This window comes from Pagrus major, chromosome 5 (assembly GCF_040436345.1).
Source record: "Pagrus major chromosome 5, Pma_NU_1.0".
In the NCBI taxonomy this organism is placed as follows: Eukaryota; Metazoa; Chordata; class Actinopteri; order Spariformes; family Sparidae; genus Pagrus; species Pagrus major.
Genome location: NC_133219.1, coordinates 37,894,515 through 37,913,230, shown reverse-complemented (window position 1 = coordinate 37,913,230; position 18,716 = coordinate 37,894,515). Strand labels below are relative to the sequence as shown.

Below are 18,716 nucleotides of genomic sequence, written 5' to 3'. Positions count from 1 at the left end.
GGTAAGACATCTAAAGCAATTTTCAAGTCTCTGCTAGCTGATTTCCATATTTTACTAAAAATACCTAAATGCCTGCTAGGATTCAAATTCCTAAATAATTATTTAGAAATGCTAAACAGTAGTGTACGGTATATTTAAACTGCTTGTCTCTTAAAATAAATATTAACTCCACATATCAAAATTCAGATCTACACATTTAGCTGTCACAAAACTGTATCATTACTGGTACTGTTTGTGTGCATTACATCAAGAAAACATTGCATTAATAGTTCTGCTTCACTTTGCCGAACCACAAATGAAATCAGAGTGGGTTACTTGAATAAAGACACCCTATGAAAAGTTCCTACACTCCCCAGTTAGATTCACAAGAAGAGAAACCTGGTTTATTTTTCATTCAAGTTTAATTCTTGTTAAAACTAGGAAAACAGTGTGGAAACAGGATGCCAGTCATTTGGGGCACGAGGCATTAGTGCATACAGACACATGTCATTTCATGAACCCTGGTCATTTCCATGCACTCACTGTGCTTAAAGTCCTTCTTTTAAAATATATATTGCAAATGTCCTGTGTCATAACAACTGTTGCAGATGTTACACCTTTCTTTTTTTCCTCACATAACACCATCTGTTGCTTATAAATTTATATTAGAAGCAGGAAAGATTTCAGCGTTTCTTCAACACTCACTTTTAAAGTGATAAGTCACATGTAGGTTGATGCAAGAATACTTCATCTGTGGATTTATAGGTCTGGCATCTGGATTCAACCAGCCTTCAACGTCAGAAATGTAAATCAGAGTTGTAAAACAGGCAAAAACTAGCCTCGTAGCCCAGTAAGACCTTTTAGTCCAGTAAAACGTAGGAACCGAAAACATCTGTTATTAGGCATCCAGTACATACTACAGTTTAAAAAAATATCAGATTTAGATTTTTGACTGGAAAAACACTTGTTCTCAATATATTAAGCTATCATTCGGCTGATTACAGCAAGTTAATGTCCATCTAGAAGCTGTTAAGAGTCATTCTGGGCAATGTGGAAACTAAAATAGACTAAGACGTTCAACAGAAAGAAAATAACTCATGGAATGCACAGAACAGACTGGGTAGTGAATGAATGACCAGTCAACAGTGTAGGGATGACCAGCATTCCCATTACACCATGGTCCCATTAAAAATGAACTCCAAAAGCAGGAATCTTCCACTGATTTGGTGTTGCCCTTTCAAGTGTGAGACGGATTAAAAATGGTCGAATCTGATGTAAATGAAGTGGGAATATCCTGACTTTTAGTCCCTCGTCTGAGTAGAGCTTGAAATTTGCTAGACACTACATAAATGTGTAGTCCGCACACCGAAGCTGAGATAACCCTCATGACATCGCCAGGGTTAATTTCTCAGGCTTTAGGAAGCCATCTCCAGAGCTACACAAGACGTTACACAGCTGTTTCAATGGGATGTACTGATACATATGGATGTTTGCTCTCAACCACCAGCTGACTCCTTCAGGATGCAGAGGATGAAACATTTTCAGCTGTCCATCAAGGGCTCCTGCAAACAAAGTAAAGCTGTAGTTAGGTTAAAACATCATTTGCACATTTCATGTAATAAAAGTAAACACAAACATTCTCAAAACCCACAACCTGTAGACTATATTTCGTGCATACCACGATAACATTTGTACAATAAGTAGAAATGTATTTAAACCTCTTAAGCCCCGAGAGAAGTTGACTTGAAGTGTTTTTTAAAAAATAAGATAAAACCTTTACTCATATTTTTGTATAGATTAAATAAACAAGATATAACATGTTAATTTACCCAGTTTTGTCACCCAGTATTCACTCACACAGCTAACCGGCAGCTGGTGTTAACTTAATTTCTACTGTATGGGCATGACGTATGTATTGACAGTTGTATGGATCTTCTCATCTAACCCTCGGGAAGAAAGTAAAATCAACATACTTTCTTTAAGAGAGTTGGAATAAATGGTTTGAATGACCTGTATATGTAAATAGATTGATTTTGATTTTATTTATAGCTAAAGCTACTTAAGAAGGGATCAGGGTTTAAGAGTTTTAAACTGTTTTCACCCGTATAATCCTCTAGTTTACACATATCTAAATTTCTGATGTGGTAATTAATGTGATATGGTAGTTAACGAAATGATGTTACATTTTGTACATCCAGTCCATTCCAGTTGTAGCGGCGCATGACCGATTGTGTCAGACTAGCAACGACACAGAGTATCAGACAAACTCCCAGCAGACACACGCTGACCTCCAACAGATGTCGCACCGCCACACCCTGCTCCTCCTAAAGAAAAAAAATAGAGAATGAGCGACAGGATGACAAGAGGGCATCTGACTGTAAAGTATCTGAGAAAGTGCTGTTGTTAATGCGTGACGTGTGTGTACCTTTGTTAACATCACTGTGAGTTTAGGATCATTCTTGGAGCGTGGACTGTAGCAGGTTTGTGACGCTGTCGGCGCCTTGTTGCTTGCTTCCACGTGAACGGGTGAAATGTTTTTCTCAGTTGTAGGGCACTTTTGCGGAAGTCTTCATTAAAGTACACAGGATACGGATTAAAAAACACACAAAAATGACTCCTTATTGAGTTGACTGCCATTATTTTTATGTAGAGTAGTCGGTGATTTAAATTAAGCAAGCTTAGAAACACACATGAACTTACCGGCTCATGGGCAGGACGTGTGTCGGGGCACTTATGGTGATGCAGGTGTAGGTATCATTTCCAGACAACTCTAGAGTCAAATCAACAATCTCATCGCCTGAGGAGTGAAACAACCAATAGTGGGTGAGAATTAGTCATGATACACACACTTTTACTCACTTTGTCTCGCAACAAAACAAACCTCCAAGATTTAGCTGCTTGGCTCTCATGGTAGTGTGGAGATGAAGGTCGTTCAAAGAACCAGTGTCTGAGTCGATGGTCACAGCCAGGGGAACCTTGAGACGCAAACTGGTGACAGAGGGAGTCAACGTAGAGTCGACTGAAGTGTCTCTGTCCATCGGAGGAGAGGGGACGGACGAGACAGACGAGACAGGCTCAGACGAATTCGCATTGCCTGTCACGCACAGCTGGAACTGCGATAAGGAGGACAGGAGACGGTTCCAGTCCTGAGGGAAGAATAAAATAAATAAAGACATAATCACAAGCATAAATGCAGTCACGTTTCCTTTGCACGCCAGAGCTGGCCCTTGTGAAACGAGTCCTTACCTTCGCTGTGTCGGGGTTAGGAAGACTCTGGGTGAAGCTGTAAGAGCTGAGGCAGATGAACGAGACCGCCAGAGTCAACAGGCACAGGAAAAATGTCACCCCTGGAGGATTCTGGGAAACATAGTCTCTAAGGTTGGTCATCGGCTGCCAGAAACCCATCCTCAGATTTCACGTACACCTGCTGCGTGACAGGCTGTAAACAGAAGGGAGTCAGTTCAGCTCAGTGCTCCACAGTGGGACTCATTAACACATCACTGGTAATTCAGAAGGATTAAATAATCCCCCAAAGGACCTTCAACCTGCCTTTGGTTTGAAAATGGCATGTGTGACTCTGCCAGTTCAGTTTCTGCCAAACAAACATGTCTTATTACATCTGGAGAACAATGTTACAACACGTCATTAAAACACTGTTTTTTCTGACACATTTTACCTTTATAACATAACTGCAGTTCTTGCTATTTAATTGTGCAGCCCTAGACGATATAAAACTTAATATATTGAGTGAACCGCTCGGTCATATCACAGATCAACAGCAGACGTGTAACTTCACCTCCACATCAGCCAACCAGCTTCAACTTAACTGTCAGTGTAGCTAATGTTGCTAGCTAACTAGCTTTAATATAACTTCGTACCTTCAATTTCAGAAGTCTTATTTGATCGCGTCGCCACGTCGCTTCGGTAAAATGCGGTAATATCCGAGTTTCTCGACGAAAAGTGAACCGGAGATCGACATTTGAGACGTTTAAAGTTCATCTGAAGCAACGCGCAGACAACAACAGCACGACAGCGACGTCGATTTACGGCAGCGCGGCTGCCATGACGACGACCAGGATGTGTGTCACGTGACCGGAAGTCAACTTTTTTTTTCTTCAGTTTTTATTATTATTTATTGAACAAGGCAAATGTACACGTAAAAGTGTATGAAATTAAATACAAATTGTTCAGAATAATTCGTAAATAAAACAAATAGGTAAAAATAAATAAATAAATAAGTAATAATAATTTTAACACATTCTTTGTGTTTATCAGACAGCGTTTAGTTTTTAAGTATCTGCATTTATGTGTAAAGAATTTACTTAATAACAGTAAAATACTGATAACAAAGTCCAAATCACGATTTTGAGCAGAAATTTAAATGAACAAACTGTAAGTAAAACATAAACAGTTACAAAATGTCCATAATGAACAGACGCTATATGGCCATACATTCATGTACATAACAGACATGAAACATTAACAGACAACTGAATATGGTATAAAAAAAAAAGAAAGAAAAAAAAACCCTATTAAGATTGATTTAACAGTAAAACATGAAATCATAATCAAAAAAGAGAAGAAAATAAACATGGCATTACAGTTGTTTTCTAATAACATTCACTTCATTAATTTCAGGGACTTAATATAGAGTTCAATTTCATAATATATATATACATATATATATAAAAATGTAGCTTTATGAACAAAGAATTTAGCTAAAATAATCAAAACATTGACCATTTGGTCCAATTCTGTGCCTTCTAACAAGACATCATAAATAATTCTATTATGATCTATAGCAGACCGGTGGCTAGCATACTTTAAATTAACATCCACATTATTATTTAATTAGTTTCATTTTTTGTAATATTTACATTTAGTCATAAAAGAAATACTGAAAAGTATGTTGGCTGTGCTTTTGTACCGATGACTTTCTCGTCATCACAGTGTAGAATGTGGATCTCGCTTATTTAGTTGAAGGACTAACGAATAACTTGGCAAACCCAAACAGGTTTTTTCCCCCCCCAGGTGTTTATTTTAGCAGATTAGACCTTTAGGGATGTAGGCCACAGTGCCTAGTCTACTGCACTTGATTGACATGTCCCTCATTCTCCAGTTGCACCTGTTGGAGTGGGACAAATAAGACTTTTATGTTTAATTTTCTATCGTGGAGTTTGCTGACTTCATGTAATACTCACATAACTGTCATCAACTACACTGCCTCTGTGAGTGTGCAGGGCCTTCGACTTACTCTGTCATTTCCCTTAAACTGACAAAGATTAAATGTGATCAGTAAAACTAAATTATATTAAAATAAAAGCAACAACAACAAACAATCAGAGCACAGTTTATTTAACAAATATTTCAAAAAAATAATTCCAACAATGCATCATCTCAGAATTTCTGAAAAAAATATCTAACTCAGGATTAAGACATTTGTGATTACAGTGACCGAAAATCTGCAAATGCATCAATAATCATACTTGGTGATTTCGCCAAAGAAAGGTTCAATCCTGTGGAAACTCGCCATCAGAAAACAAGTGTTGACATTTTCATACATTCAGCATAAGAAATAAAAACCTAAAAACTCAATATAAAAATCAGATATAATCTAGAAGCTCCCACTTTACAACAGCATAGTGGGGAAGTTGTTCCTGAAGCCGTCTTTAAGTTTTCTGTGTAATAATTATGCAAATAGTGCAATGCTGTAAAACTTGAAATATTATTGCCACTCTCCTGAGAATCAATTACATGACTATTTTCTTCAAAGTCATGTCACACTGAATTAAAGTACCATTTCCCTTTTTGTCAAAACTTCAAAAAGCACAGCTGACAGTACTTATATTAATCCTGCTACTTGTATATACAGTATAACAACAATTACGGAGTCCAGTTGACTTTTACAGGCTTGAATGCCCAAGTGTCAGGATGCCCCATGTGCATCAGGTCTTTGTAAGGGGAAGTGCTCCACTGAAAGGGAGGCACCTGGTCCCACGTTGGCCCGCTCGCTGCTACCATGCCATAGTCACGAAACATCCCGTAGGAGGTCATCTGCAAAATTAAAAACGGAATAACACAACAGATCAGATTTAGCAAACATCTCTTCATCGTCCCACAATCACGCACACAAAAGATTCAGGGGCATGATGAGTGAAAACATTTGAGGAAAGTGAAAATTAAAACCTTCATGTCTGTTCCTCCATGTGATCTCTGCCTCAGGGCGCCAAACGGATATGTACCATTAGCTGGGTTCAGGTCTGAACGGGCTGAGATGGCATTCTCTCCATTCGCAGGTGGATCACAGCCATCACACTTTGACAGCGGGTCTTCTTTGAAGTTATTGTACCTGGAGAGAGACATGCATCTCAAAAAATTACAATTAGTTGAAAGGCGCTCTGTGGAATTTGCTGTTTCTAAACTAATGTAAGCTACTGTAGCTCTCTGTTAGCGGAGCGGAGAGAGGCACTGAGACGAGGCACTCGAGAGCCTGCATAAAGTCCCATCTGAAATTGCTACATGGATCCCCTTTAAAACATAAAATACAACATTAGGGTTTGTTTGTATTTTTACCATCAGTCCACCACCATACCTGTGCAAGACCTTACCTCATGAGGCGGACCATCGAGTCCACGTCTGTGACAGCTGTCTGGTTTCTCCTGAATATCTGAGCCCGAGGATTCTGGTCCAGAGAGAACCACGAGCCGTACTTCTCAACCAGCTCATTGCAGCCACTGGCATTGAATATGTCCACGTAGTACCTACACATGTGCACAAATGAACAAAAGACAATTTCATATATAAACACAATTAGAGTTAATGTAATCTATAAAACTGATTACAAACTGAGTACTTACGGTATGTTGAAACTCGCCCAGTACCCTTTCTCCAGCAGTTCCTGAGTTTTATCAGTGAAAACAATGAGTCCCCTGCAGCATTAAAGGAGTTAAAGCTTAGCTCAAGTAACAGGTTTATAAGTCATAAATAGAAATAATGGAATAATCTTGTTTTTCGATTAAAGACCGGATGGAAAGTCTTACGGAATCTGCTCCAGCACAACAAAGAGCTCCTCTTTAATGTCAGTCTTCCCTGGAGTGAAGTGGTTATAGTTCACAATCATCCACTGGTTGTTGTACCTACAAAGCACACACAGTGTAAGCATACAACTATCAACCTACTGATGATTACAGATTTATAATTTCTTTATTTACTATATATCCATGTAACTGATTGCAGCTGAATCAGCATTACACAACAAACACTCTGATGACCCCGTTACAGCTGCATGACCCAAATGACTTCTCATGTGACTCTTGCTTATGCAGTGTATTACCTTTGTTCCTTTGTTCCTATCAATCCACATGACAGTCTGGGGTCACACAAAATCTAATCTAATCATGTCTTCAATGACAATTTTGAACAGAGGACAAAAAGCAGCAGACACCAGAACCTGGAGCCTGCTCGGGAGAATATGTTGGGTCAAAGAGGTGATGATGTCGGTTAAAAAAAGTCATGAGAGCCAGTTTCTTCTCCTCGTGTAAAACTCACGTTCCACTGTTGTACTTGCTGAAAATCTTGGCCCACTCGGTGCCGGTAGAAGCCAGTCGATTGGCCACAATGTTCCTCAACCATTCCATGATGCTTCCTGTGGGCTGAACAAACTTCCAGAGATCCGGGTTACTGTTGCCGATGGTGGTTTCCAGCGTCACCTGGAGACACAAGATTCATTAAGAACAGAAAGTCCATCTAGAAGTACTCCATTTGTAATCTAAAGTAAAATAACAGCAAGAGTTCTCACCAAGCCACTACTCAGGATATAAAAGTCGTCTCCAGAGAAGATCGATCCAGGATAAGATGAGAAGGCCTGAGTTCCTCCAGGAATAATAACATTGTCTGAAAGAAGCATATCACATAATAAAAGAGCATAATGATTTTAACTCACATCATAGACAGCAACAACACTGTCAGTCTGTTTGCTGGGGCTTTAAACTTAGAAACAAATTATGTTTTTATAAAAAAGGGGATTTTAAGCTACTGGCTGTAGATTCATATTTAGTGCACAGAAACAGGAGTGATGTTGATCTTCTCATTTTACTCTTATCAAGAAAGCAAATAAGCATATTTTACAAAAATGTTTAACTAATCCTTTAATGTAAAAACTGAGGGACTCTAGAACAGGAACAGTGATGAACAGTTGCACACACTTGCATCAGTAAACTACCTAAAGGAGAAGCTTTAAAGGCAAAGATGTATTTCTTCATTATGCGCAGCATGGCCTGGTAGGTGTTCCAGGTGTCATGTGACACCAGCAGTTCCTTGTTGTTTGGCAGCAGCTTGATGAGAGCAGAACACGAGCCGGATCCAAGAGGTCGAGTTTGGCTGGATTTGTTCAGAGCCGATTCCAAGTCCTCCAGATCCCCGCCTAATTGGAAGAGTCTGGACAGAGTGGAAGACGTCAGCAAGAAAAGATCATGACTCCAGGGACAGGAAGAAACTGGAAAGTGTTTGATTATTTAAAAAAGAAACTGGCCACTTACAGGAAGCCAAATGGGTTGAAGGAGAATGACCCGAGTGGAAATGACAGCTCGTCATTGTAGCTGTCCTCCAGTCCTTTCAGCTGCAGCAGTGCCAGACGCACCTGACAAGCAGAACCAGAGAATAAAACATCTTAGTCTGGCCTTTATGCATATTTGAATCCATGCAAGGGCATTTATTGATCCTACAAATGCTCATTAAGTACCTGGTACCAGTAGGGTGAACTCGGCTGCTTCTCCATTTGCTCCTGAACCCACTGCATATTGGTTGCAATGAAAGCCTTAAGGCGCTGACAGTATTCAGATTCAGACTTGAAGGGCCCACAGTAACCCATCAGAGTGTTCATCCAGTGCTTGTAGATGAGCTAAAACAAACATACATATAAGTTTTCAGATTAAATTCACTGTAAAGGAAGTGATGCAACATTGACAAGGCTGTGTAGAATGACGCAGACCTGAGATGTGACTGCAGCCTCCACTGCACCAGCAGCATAAGCCTGCAAGCTGTCATTGTACTGACTGCTGGTGGTGACCTCCAAGAATGACCAGCTGAAGAACAAATGACAACAATTTAACATCTGAGTGCAGGTTTTTACAAAGACATCATGGTGCACAGATAGGAAATGATGTTTAATGACTTTTTTTTCTCTATCACTTGATTCTCATTCCCTTTGACTATCATTTAATTTACATTCTGTTATTTTCTTGTACTCAAGTCTTTTTCTTCTTTAAATGACTGTCAGCTATATGTTGCCTTTTCTTCCTCTATTCCTTTGAATCCTTATGCAACTTCATAAATACAATGGATATTTTGCGGCTGTAATGAAATATACTGTATTTCGGAATATTTAAAAAAAGAAAAAGACATATCAGTAACTACGTATATGTAGTCCGATATTTGTTATGTGAAACCTAAATTTTTAAATAGATTATAACGCAGGAAAAGATCCTTGTTGTTTCAGTGCACTGGTGTCATTATAGACAATAACATTTATTATTTAACCATTGTCCTGCCTTCATTACATATCTACGTCACAAATGTTTGATGACCACATTTGAGGGAGCATCAGTCAGGCTGTGATTCGTCAGTTGCACAGAGGTCCTCGACATGCTGATGGCTATCTTGACCTCTTCTGTCACATGTTTAACTTCTGCTAACTGTTTCTATGATATTTAAAGAAGTTCAAGAGAGAAACACAGAGAAGTGGACTCACTGTTTTGATGACTGGACACTCAGCTTGGATGTGGAAGTTAAACACCCGTGACCTGTATGTTTTGTGTTGTGTTCTTTTTATAGTTCAAGTGGAGTTTTTTTATTTTACAAATTACAAAAATAAATTCTTCACCATACTTTCTGAACAGGTCAAATAAATTGGTCAATAATATAATTATTTGCCAGGTATTAATACATTGCCTTTATTAAGGAGGTCATACTATGCTTTTTGGGTTTTTGCCTTTCCTTTATTGTGTTATGTAGCATTTTTGTGTGTGTAAAAGCTCTGCAAAGTGAAAAAGACCAAGTCACGTCACAGGGAGTTACTCTCTCCCACAGAAAACACTGCTGCTGCACTGCCTGCCTCCACATGACATGGAAGCTGTTGAAAAGAAATGCTGAATATTTATAATAAATATTCATATAAAATAGGAGAAGCAGTAAAATCCAATAAAAACAGGTGTGTTTTATGTGACCTGTGTAGTGATACAATTCGGCATTGGTTTGGAGTCACTGGGTCACATGACATGGAAGCTATTGAAAATAAATGTTGAATTTTCTAATAAATATTCATATAAATTAGAAGAAGTAGTACAATGTAATAAAAAGAAGTGTGTCTTATTTGTCCCATTTAGTAATACAATTCGGCATTGGTTTGCAGTCACTGGGTCACATAACATGGAAGCTATTGAAAAGAAATGCTGAATTTTCATAATAAACATCCATGTAACAGAAAAAGCAGTAAAATCCAATAAAAACAGGTGTGTCTTATGTGACTTGTGCAATAATACAATTCGGCATTGGTTTGGAGTCACTGGGTCACATGACATGGAAGCTATTGGGGGAAATAAAGCAATTATCTTATAAAAATATTTTTGCTAAATAAACACATAAGCAATCAAAATAAGTCTGCTACATGAAATCTGTTGTTTTTTTATCATAATGTTCACTAATATCATCAAGTCAGCATGAAGAAACATTGTCTTTGTTTAAATCAAACAATATGGTAATTTATTGATGCGCAGCGCAGCTCGGGGCTCAGGGAGGCAGCTGACCGTCCTCCTGCTGCCAACACCGGGGGGGACTGAGCAAGAGGCGCCGCTGGGTGTCTCCGCGGTAGCTGGAGCCCTGACTTTACCCATTTTATGCCCGTTAATAATGTGGTTTCACACATTAACTAGGTTGCGGAGCTGGCAGAGCTACAGAGGAAGGTTTGTGAACGCTTTGACCTACAAAGCCACAACAACCCGCAGTGAACTCACCCCGATGTTTTAATGTCATCTGTGAAGTTCGCCCACGCCACAAAGTCCTCCCGGTACCCCTCCAGGACCGACAGCTGTCCGCTGGCTTTGTCGATGACAGCGGTCCGTATTTCAGCTCGAGCAGGCTCACACAGCAAACACAACCCGGATAAAACCGCTACGACGTTTAAAACCGCAGAGAAACTCCCGGACGTCTTGTTTGGCTCGGACGCCATGTTTAAATGAGGCGGTCACATGATGACGCGGGTGACTGGTCACCTGACAGGGACGGTTCTTTCAAAATAAAAGACCACGTTGAGTGTTTTTTTTTTTTTTTTTTTGTAGCTTTCAGTGAAACAAACAAAAACAAACTTTAAAAGCATGAAATAACATTTTATATAAAAACTGACATTAGTCCAATCATCTTGCTTTGAGGCATTATTCTATACAAAAGATGCAAAAACATCCAGAGGTTTTCAAAACTCCAGTGAACTTTGTCAAGATAGTAAATTCATTAGAATTAGCTCCTTCTGCACATGCCAGTCAGCTCCTCATTATTCACAGCTCTATTTATAATGACAAACACTGGTGAACTCAGTCTTCTGCACCCCCGTCAGTTTCCATCGTCTCCATAATTCCCTCCATCACTTCTGCCTTTCGCTGCTTCTTGGAGGCCACTGACATGGAGAATAAATAAAAATAAAATAAAATAAAAATAAAGAATAAACAGCACAGTTTAAAAAAAAACAAAAACATTTCTGCATAGCTTTACCATGAAAATGTTCTGCTGTTTTCCGTCTTAATGTCTCCACTGTGTCCTCAGCGTCAGCCCACTCCAGCACGAGGCGTCTCCCGTACAAATGGGTGCTGTGGCACAGTGCAGCGAATGCTTTCTAAAGAGACAACAGAGGCACAGCATTTATGATCATGATAGTGTACAGCTTATGTAGCACTAAGGGACAGTAACTCTACCGTATAAATACATGTCTGAAGACTCATGTAACACACAAACCTTAGCGTCCTGTTTGGTGAGGAAGTCAACAAAGCCAAAGCCTCTGTGATTCCCTGTACCGGCTGCTTTCTTTGGAAGACGGACAGTCTTCAGCTCTCCAAATGTGCTGAAAGGACGGAAGGAATATATCATGGTATTATTAAATTATCTCACTCCAAACTTTTTCTTCACAAAAACAATTGTGTGTGTGTGAGTGACAGCTACCAGAAGAGTTCCCGAATTTCCCTGACACTGGCTTGGAAGGGGACGTTGCGCACAAGGATTTTGGATCCTGTCTGTTTCTTCTCAGCTTGCTTCTTCTTGCGTGACACCTCGGTCGTCCTGCAAACAGAGGAAAAGGACCAAATAAGTATTGTGAACAGAAGTGAAGCTAAATTCTCACAGTCAACATTTTGAAATAATGAAAAACTTTTTCCAATAAGTGATATTTTAATGCAGATTTCAGCAGAATCTGATACCAATATTTTTAAATTAAGTGCCTGTTTCATCCAGCAGAGTTAACATGTTATAACTGTTATGCTTGCAGCTTGCTGTCCTGGTAAACTACTAAACACTTGACTTTTTATATGTCTGTAATACCATAATAAAAAATTATAGACAGTTCTTCATGGAGCTAATCAATCCACCCCCATTTTTACTCGTCACCACACTCAAAGTTCATTAAACCCCTTCTGGTGCACATTTTACCTCGTGGCTCTCTCAGAAACCTTCAGCTCTAACTGGTGATCGTCCACAGTACAGTGCTGGTGGAGGGTTGAGACAAAGAACACACATCAGACAAGAATCAGAGAGAAAAGCAAGGAGGATGTCCCAGAGGAATTATGGACATACCTGTAGCTGCCTCAGGGCTTTCTGTGCTGCTTCTGCTGTCTGAAACTGGACAAAACCGTAGCCCATGGACAACATCTTGCCTGTAATCAAACCAACATCATAAGAGGGGTTGTTAAGGACAGACACACTGCTTGTGAATGTGAAAGATCCTCATTTCAATGTTTAGTACCTGTTTTATCTCTCTTCTTGGAGATGGAGCATGACATGACCTTCCCACATTTGGAGAATGTCTGCAACACATGAAGAAAACAATATTAAACATCATTCCATGTTAAAACATAAGTGAGGGTTGTATTTATGTATTGACCTACCTCCTGAAGTTTCTCCTCTGTCGTGCCGAAATTAAGATTCTTAATGAAAAGTGTCGAACCAGGAGCAGATTCCTCCTCCTCCTCCTCTTCTTCTTCGTCTTCCACTTCCTCCTTCTTCTCCTCTTTTTCTGGTACCTCCTTTTCTAATACTTGGTTAGACAGAACCAAAAGGTATTCTAGTTATTCAAACGATCCCTTTCATGTCTAAAATATATTTAACTTGAAAAAGATTGATAAGTTTATGTATTTGAGGGATTTTACCTGGTTTTGGTTTGGCTGCCACAAACACCCCCACAGGTGCCCACTCCAAATACAGCGGGACATGTTGAAACTAGAGTGTTTAGAGATAAGTGTTTAAAGTTACTCTCCTCACATATGTCCTGCATGTTGGTAAAAAAGCTTTACACACCTTGCTGTAGGCCAGCCGAGTGAAGGCTCGCTTTGCCTCGGTCGGCTCAAGGAACTCAATGATGGCAGTGAGTCCCGAGGGCGGCAGCAGCACTCGGCCCAAAGAACCGTGAGGGGAGAAGAGCTCCTCCAACTCTGACGCCGTCACTCCAGACGGAAGGTTCTTCACCAGGATGACAGATGTACTTCTTGGTGCTGCCGCCTGTGCACGAGGGGGGGGAAGTGTAAGGCAAGGTAACAGGATTACAGGCGTGGAGTTCAGAGTTTATGTTAAACATACCTGACTAAAGGAATCCAGACTGACACTGTTGTCCAGTAGAAACTGTCGAGTCTCCTGAACAATCTGTGTCTCTCCCAGAGCCATCCTCACTGCAACGCTTCCCTTTGACTCCTGCAGAGGAGGGCGAGACCACAGAAATATAAAGAAACTTTAAATGTGCACCACTCATAATGATTCACGTTGTTGTAGCTACAACAGGTTGAAAAAATGCTAAGTTTGCTAATGCTGGAGTTGATGATTAGTCACAGGGGCATTGATGTATTAGAACAGGATGCAGGGCTACTCACATGGTCCAGGACTTGGCTTTTTGTGGTGTTGTATTTTTCAGCGATGGCGTCTGCCACTGCACTGGTGCCCACAAACAGAGTGTTCCAGTTGTGGGAGCTAAAAAGGAAACATTCAATTAATATAAGGAATGAGCACAAAAATAGAATAATAATTTATTTGTTTATCCCTTTAATTCAATTCAAAGAAACCACCGACAGGGAAGCTGAGGTTTAATATGGTTTTCTATACCTGGAACTTGAAGCTTTACTTTTAGCATCTTTTTGCCGTTTGTAAGACGAAGAACCAGGACCACCAGCATCTGTCTCTGCCTTTTCCTTCTTTACTGTGGAGGGCAGCAGGTGAAGCATCCTTCCCTAAAAGCACAAAAAAATGAATGTTTCTAATCTAATTTAAAAAACAAGGGTTAATTACAGGTTTTTCTTCCTGTGGTGTGCAGAAATATGAAGCTCAAATACCTGAAATACGTGTCCGTCCAGCTGACCCAGAGCCGTCACAGCATTCTCTGGTATCATGTAGGTTATGAAAGCGAATCCTTTAGGTTTCTTGGTTAGGTTGTCAATAGGAAAGAGCACCTCGGATAAAGGACCTGTAAAGATTGTCATATTATTAGAAACTCAGTCAAGAGTGCCACTTTTTTTTGCATGTGCACGTTTGTTTTCTTCACCGTGCTTTTCGAACAGCTCTTTGATCTCCTCCTCGGTGCAGGTGTAAGGCAGATTTCTGACGAAGAGTCGACCCGACTCTGCAACATCTTCCTCCTCCTCGTCCTCCTTCAGCTTCCTGGTGAAGTTTCTGTCAATTTCTTTGGCCTTTTTGTCTCTCTTGCCCTGACCGCCAGAGGGATCCACACGGAAGACCTCAATATAACGGCCACCTGATCACACAGCAGGGGTGGATGATAGAGACAAAATGTCACATCACAATTGTAAAGACAGGGTTCGCTCTTCATTTTGCTCTCATATGGCTTTATTGGAACAGACACTCCATTGCCAAACTTAAAATATGCTGAAGGAAAATAAGGACAGGATACTATGTTTCTCACCTATGTAGTCTTTATTCCTCTTCAAGGCCTTTTCCGCCTGTTCTTCAGTGTGCAGGTCCACGTATACATAACCTGAAACACACACAAAAGACACCTGTGCTGATAAATGACCCAGTACACAGACAACAAACACCCCATTTACACTTGGTTTTAAAATACCATCTCTATCCGGACACAGATAAGGAGAAATGAATGTTAATACAAGGTGTAATTACATCGTGATCAGATCTGCCTGACCACATCTGGAGGTAGTCTGGCATACAGGCACCTATCCACCCACCAGGTATATAGTTTAATCTATAAAATATACATTATGCTGAGAAAAACATCTGAAGGACATTAAAAACACTTTCAATAACATACCTGTCCTATTCCCACTTTCATTCTTTCCAATCCTGATCGCTGCCGGCTTCAATGGGGTCATGAACTCTCGAATTTGTTGCTGTTAATGTCACACACAGAAAACATGTTGGTGTCAGTGTTTTTATAAAGAGGCTTCGGTCGATATCTTCACTGCTCTCTGAAATCAGAAATCTCCAGTTAACTCACCTCTTTAACATTGAACGGGACTCCTCTCAGCTTCACGGTGAACTCTGTAACCGGCTCCATCTGCATCAAACACACAGGTGGGTGTAAATCGTTTCAGACTGAAAACAAAATACTGCACTGAACTAATGTTTAATGTACTTTGATCAGTCACCTCCTGCTTGGCAGTTTTCTTTGCTTTACTCGGCTTCTTCTCCTCAGAGGAAACTGATGTTTTGGTTTTGGAGGCGTTTTCTCTGTCACCACTCTCATAGGCGCTGTCTGTGTGCTGTACAGGACCACGATCCTCGTCTTCATCACCGGCCCCCTCGCCATCCTCCTCCATGGTGTCATCTGTCTGTGCTACCTTTGAGCGCAGATACTCCATATCTGACAAGCCAGACTTCAGTGCTTCTTTAGTGGCACCTGAAAGCAACAAATTGCCACTGATCATTTATTTTATTTTATTTGAGTAAGTTTCTATGAATGTTTTATTTTACCATGCATGTTAGTGCATTACTACAATGACATGTATATTCATGGTTAATGCTAAATGTATAGATACACACAGCTTTAAGTACACTAAGAAGGGACCACCATTACCAACCTTCATCTCCATCACGTTCTTCTTCCTCGTCCTCATCCTCCTCTTCCTCCGACTGGTCTGAATCAAAGTTGAGGTAATCATCTGAAGTAGGCTTCTTCTTGCCCTGAGTCTTCGTCCGTCCACCGTCAGGATCGGGCGCCTGCTGCATGGTGTCGTTTGCCCAGGTTGGAGCTTGGCTTCGATTCTGATGGACTGACAGGAACTCCTTGAAGCCCTGGTCCTCCTCCAGCTGACGAGCGAGCGGACACACAAAGATTAAAACATCACACACACAAAAGTAAGTTAAGTATGAGAAAGATGTTTGCAGTACTTAATCAAAACAATAAATTATTACATGTATATTAACACAGATCCGACAAAGCAGCGGACAATGTTTATTAGAATAAAAATACATTTTAGTGAATTCAGTTCGGTCTTATACAGATTTTACAAACATTATTTAGGTTTTACACACATTATACAAATGTACTCACATTTCCAAGCGAGCTTTTGGTTTCCTTTTTCTCTTTCTTTTTCTGAAGACAGAAATAAAAAGATATAACCCTGAGTATACTAAATGAACACACCGACAGACTCAAGTAAAGTAACACCTACTTCAATTAGCACTTGAGTAAAAGTACTTAGTTACATCCCACCCCTGCCAGGTCGTGTGTCTGCAGGTACCTTGTTGCTGTCAGTGTCTGCAGGAGTGGAGGGTTTGTCCGGGCCTGAGCTCTGGGTGTGTTTGCTCCAGGCTTTGGCCTTAGTGGGGTCTCCAAACGCCTTACACATCTCCACCTACAATCAGTGACAGTCACGGTTTCACACATGGAAAGAAAAACAACACGCGTGCTGAGCGGTGAAGCCGTGACTGCAGCCGTACCGTCACTCTGGACGTGTCCACGAAGCTCTTGTTGAAGTGTTTCAGGGCTCTGTTGGCGTCGTCCTCGGCTTTAAAACCCACAAAGCCGAACTTTCGGAACTTGCCGTCCTTGGTGAACTTCAGAGAGCAGTCTGTCACGGTGCCGAAGGCGGCGAACATGGACCTGAACCTCTCCTCCTTCATCTGCACACAACATACACACGGTTACAATTTTTCAGGGCGGACTGACACAAAATGCTGCCGGTACCGGCCGCTGAGACCCGGGCGGGTTACTCACCCCGTTAGGGAGGTTTTTAACGATGAGTCTCGACATTGTTGTTGTTGGTGTAACTTCACTAATACAGCACAAGTTCGGTTTTTACACAGATGTCAACAAACGAGCGTGGATGATCCTCTAGGTCGCCATGTTTAGTGGGAGGAGTCTTCTTCTTCTTCTTCGTGGCGCTTAATGGCGGTTGGAGAACAACGTGTTGGTGCAATACCGCCACCACCTGGTGAGGAGGAGGAGTGCACATCAGGAAACTAGCTTATATTTACTTAAAAATACTAATAATGACAATAAATAAAAAATATTCTTTGTAGAATGTCTCTGAAATCGAAACTCAACTTCATTTCTTTAAAGAGGTCATATCATGCTAATTTCCAGGTTCATACTTTTATTTGTCGGTCCTGGTAGAACAGGTTTACATACTCTAATTTTTAAAAAACACATTATTTTTCTCATATGGTGCATTGCTGCTGCAGCCCTTTACACACTTCCCGGGTTTAGAATTACCTGGATCAGCATTATAGAGGAATATGATTTACAAAAAAGCCCTACTTATTTGTTTTTATTCACTTTAATTGTATGCTTTAATAATGCTAAAATGATTTAATTACGACAATATGCCATAAATACTGCAACAGTCTTATAATGACAATCTGCCTGCACATCAGGCCTGTCAGACCCAACCATAACTATAATGTTGGATTGTTGCTGTGTTAATGTTTCTAACACTGTAACAGAAGATGCACCTTGCAAAAAAGCTGTCTTTTATCCGAGGTGTCACTCATTTTCCGGACCCATTTTATTTTTTATTTTTTTAATTCTGGTAGTATCCGAAGCAAGATGACTCAAAGCCCAACAACAACTACTGTCTTACTGCCTCATCACAACAACAAAAAAACTAAAACCACTAATGTCATGGAAAGAAGAGTCCTTCCTCTGGCTACATGATAATGAATACATTGCACCAGGAAGGGATGAGATATGTTTTAAAGAGCAGATGCCCACAATACTTTATGATTTGGCAACCCTTCACAACACACCCACACAAAAGGTCCTGAGCTGTAGATACGAACACACTGTTGTCGGGGAAGGGAAAGCAAGGCGGGGCTCATGATCCCAGACTGCTCCAAAACTCTTTAATATATAAGCACATTTATCTTGGGCACATTATTCATGTAATTAAATTATCTCCTTTTTTGTTTTTATATCAATAAATGTGCTTGAACATCGTTGTCTTTCATGTAAATAAAAATGAGCATTGACATAAAAACACACCATGTACCTAATCTTTGGTTCAACCAAAAATATTGGAAAA

General features: G+C 40.3%; 3 protein-coding genes across 3 annotated transcripts; all 3 read right to left on the bottom strand.

Moving 5' to 3' along the window:
- Positions 1-382: 382 nt before the first annotated feature.
- Positions 383-4,016, bottom strand: LOC140996548 (transmembrane protein 248). Its single transcript, XM_073466978.1, has 7 exons — positions 3,858-4,016; positions 3,226-3,418; positions 2,861-3,125; positions 2,680-2,776; positions 2,405-2,546; positions 2,163-2,303; positions 383-1,541 (listed from the first exon to the last, which is right to left on the bottom strand). The coding sequence occupies exons 2-7, from the start codon at positions 3,382-3,384 to the stop codon at positions 1,521-1,523; spliced, it is 825 nt and encodes a 274-aa protein (XP_073323079.1). The 5' UTR covers positions 3,385-3,418; positions 3,858-4,016; the 3' UTR covers positions 383-1,520.
- Positions 4,017-5,313: 1,297 nt separating this feature from the next.
- Positions 5,314-11,237, bottom strand: plbd2 (phospholipase B domain containing 2). Its single transcript, XM_073466639.1, has 12 exons — positions 10,989-11,237; positions 8,969-9,062; positions 8,720-8,878; positions 8,517-8,617; positions 8,201-8,415; positions 7,778-7,872; positions 7,528-7,688; positions 7,020-7,115; positions 6,837-6,908; positions 6,588-6,740; positions 6,166-6,328; positions 5,314-6,033 (listed from the first exon to the last, which is right to left on the bottom strand). Exons 1-12 carry the CDS (start codon positions 11,201-11,203, stop codon positions 5,863-5,865), a joined length of 1,695 nt encoding a protein of 564 aa, XP_073322740.1. The 5' UTR covers positions 11,204-11,237; the 3' UTR covers positions 5,314-5,862.
- Positions 11,238-11,339: 102 nt separating this feature from the next.
- rbm19 (RNA binding motif protein 19) lies at positions 11,340-17,546 on the bottom strand. Its single transcript, XM_073466654.1, has 24 exons — positions 17,411-17,546; positions 17,134-17,316; positions 16,935-17,048; positions 16,745-16,786; positions 16,272-16,500; positions 15,840-16,090; positions 15,689-15,748; positions 15,503-15,581; positions 15,140-15,211; positions 14,762-14,971; positions 14,553-14,683; positions 14,326-14,450; positions 14,097-14,193; positions 13,810-13,920; positions 13,531-13,731; positions 13,383-13,452; positions 13,122-13,270; positions 12,980-13,040; positions 12,811-12,890; positions 12,667-12,722; positions 12,184-12,300; positions 11,980-12,085; positions 11,740-11,860; positions 11,340-11,644 (listed from the first exon to the last, which is right to left on the bottom strand). The coding sequence occupies exons 1-24, from the start codon at positions 17,444-17,446 to the stop codon at positions 11,562-11,564; spliced, it is 2,784 nt and encodes a 927-aa protein (XP_073322755.1). The 5' UTR covers positions 17,447-17,546; the 3' UTR covers positions 11,340-11,561.
- Positions 17,547-18,716: the final 1,170 nt, after the last annotated feature.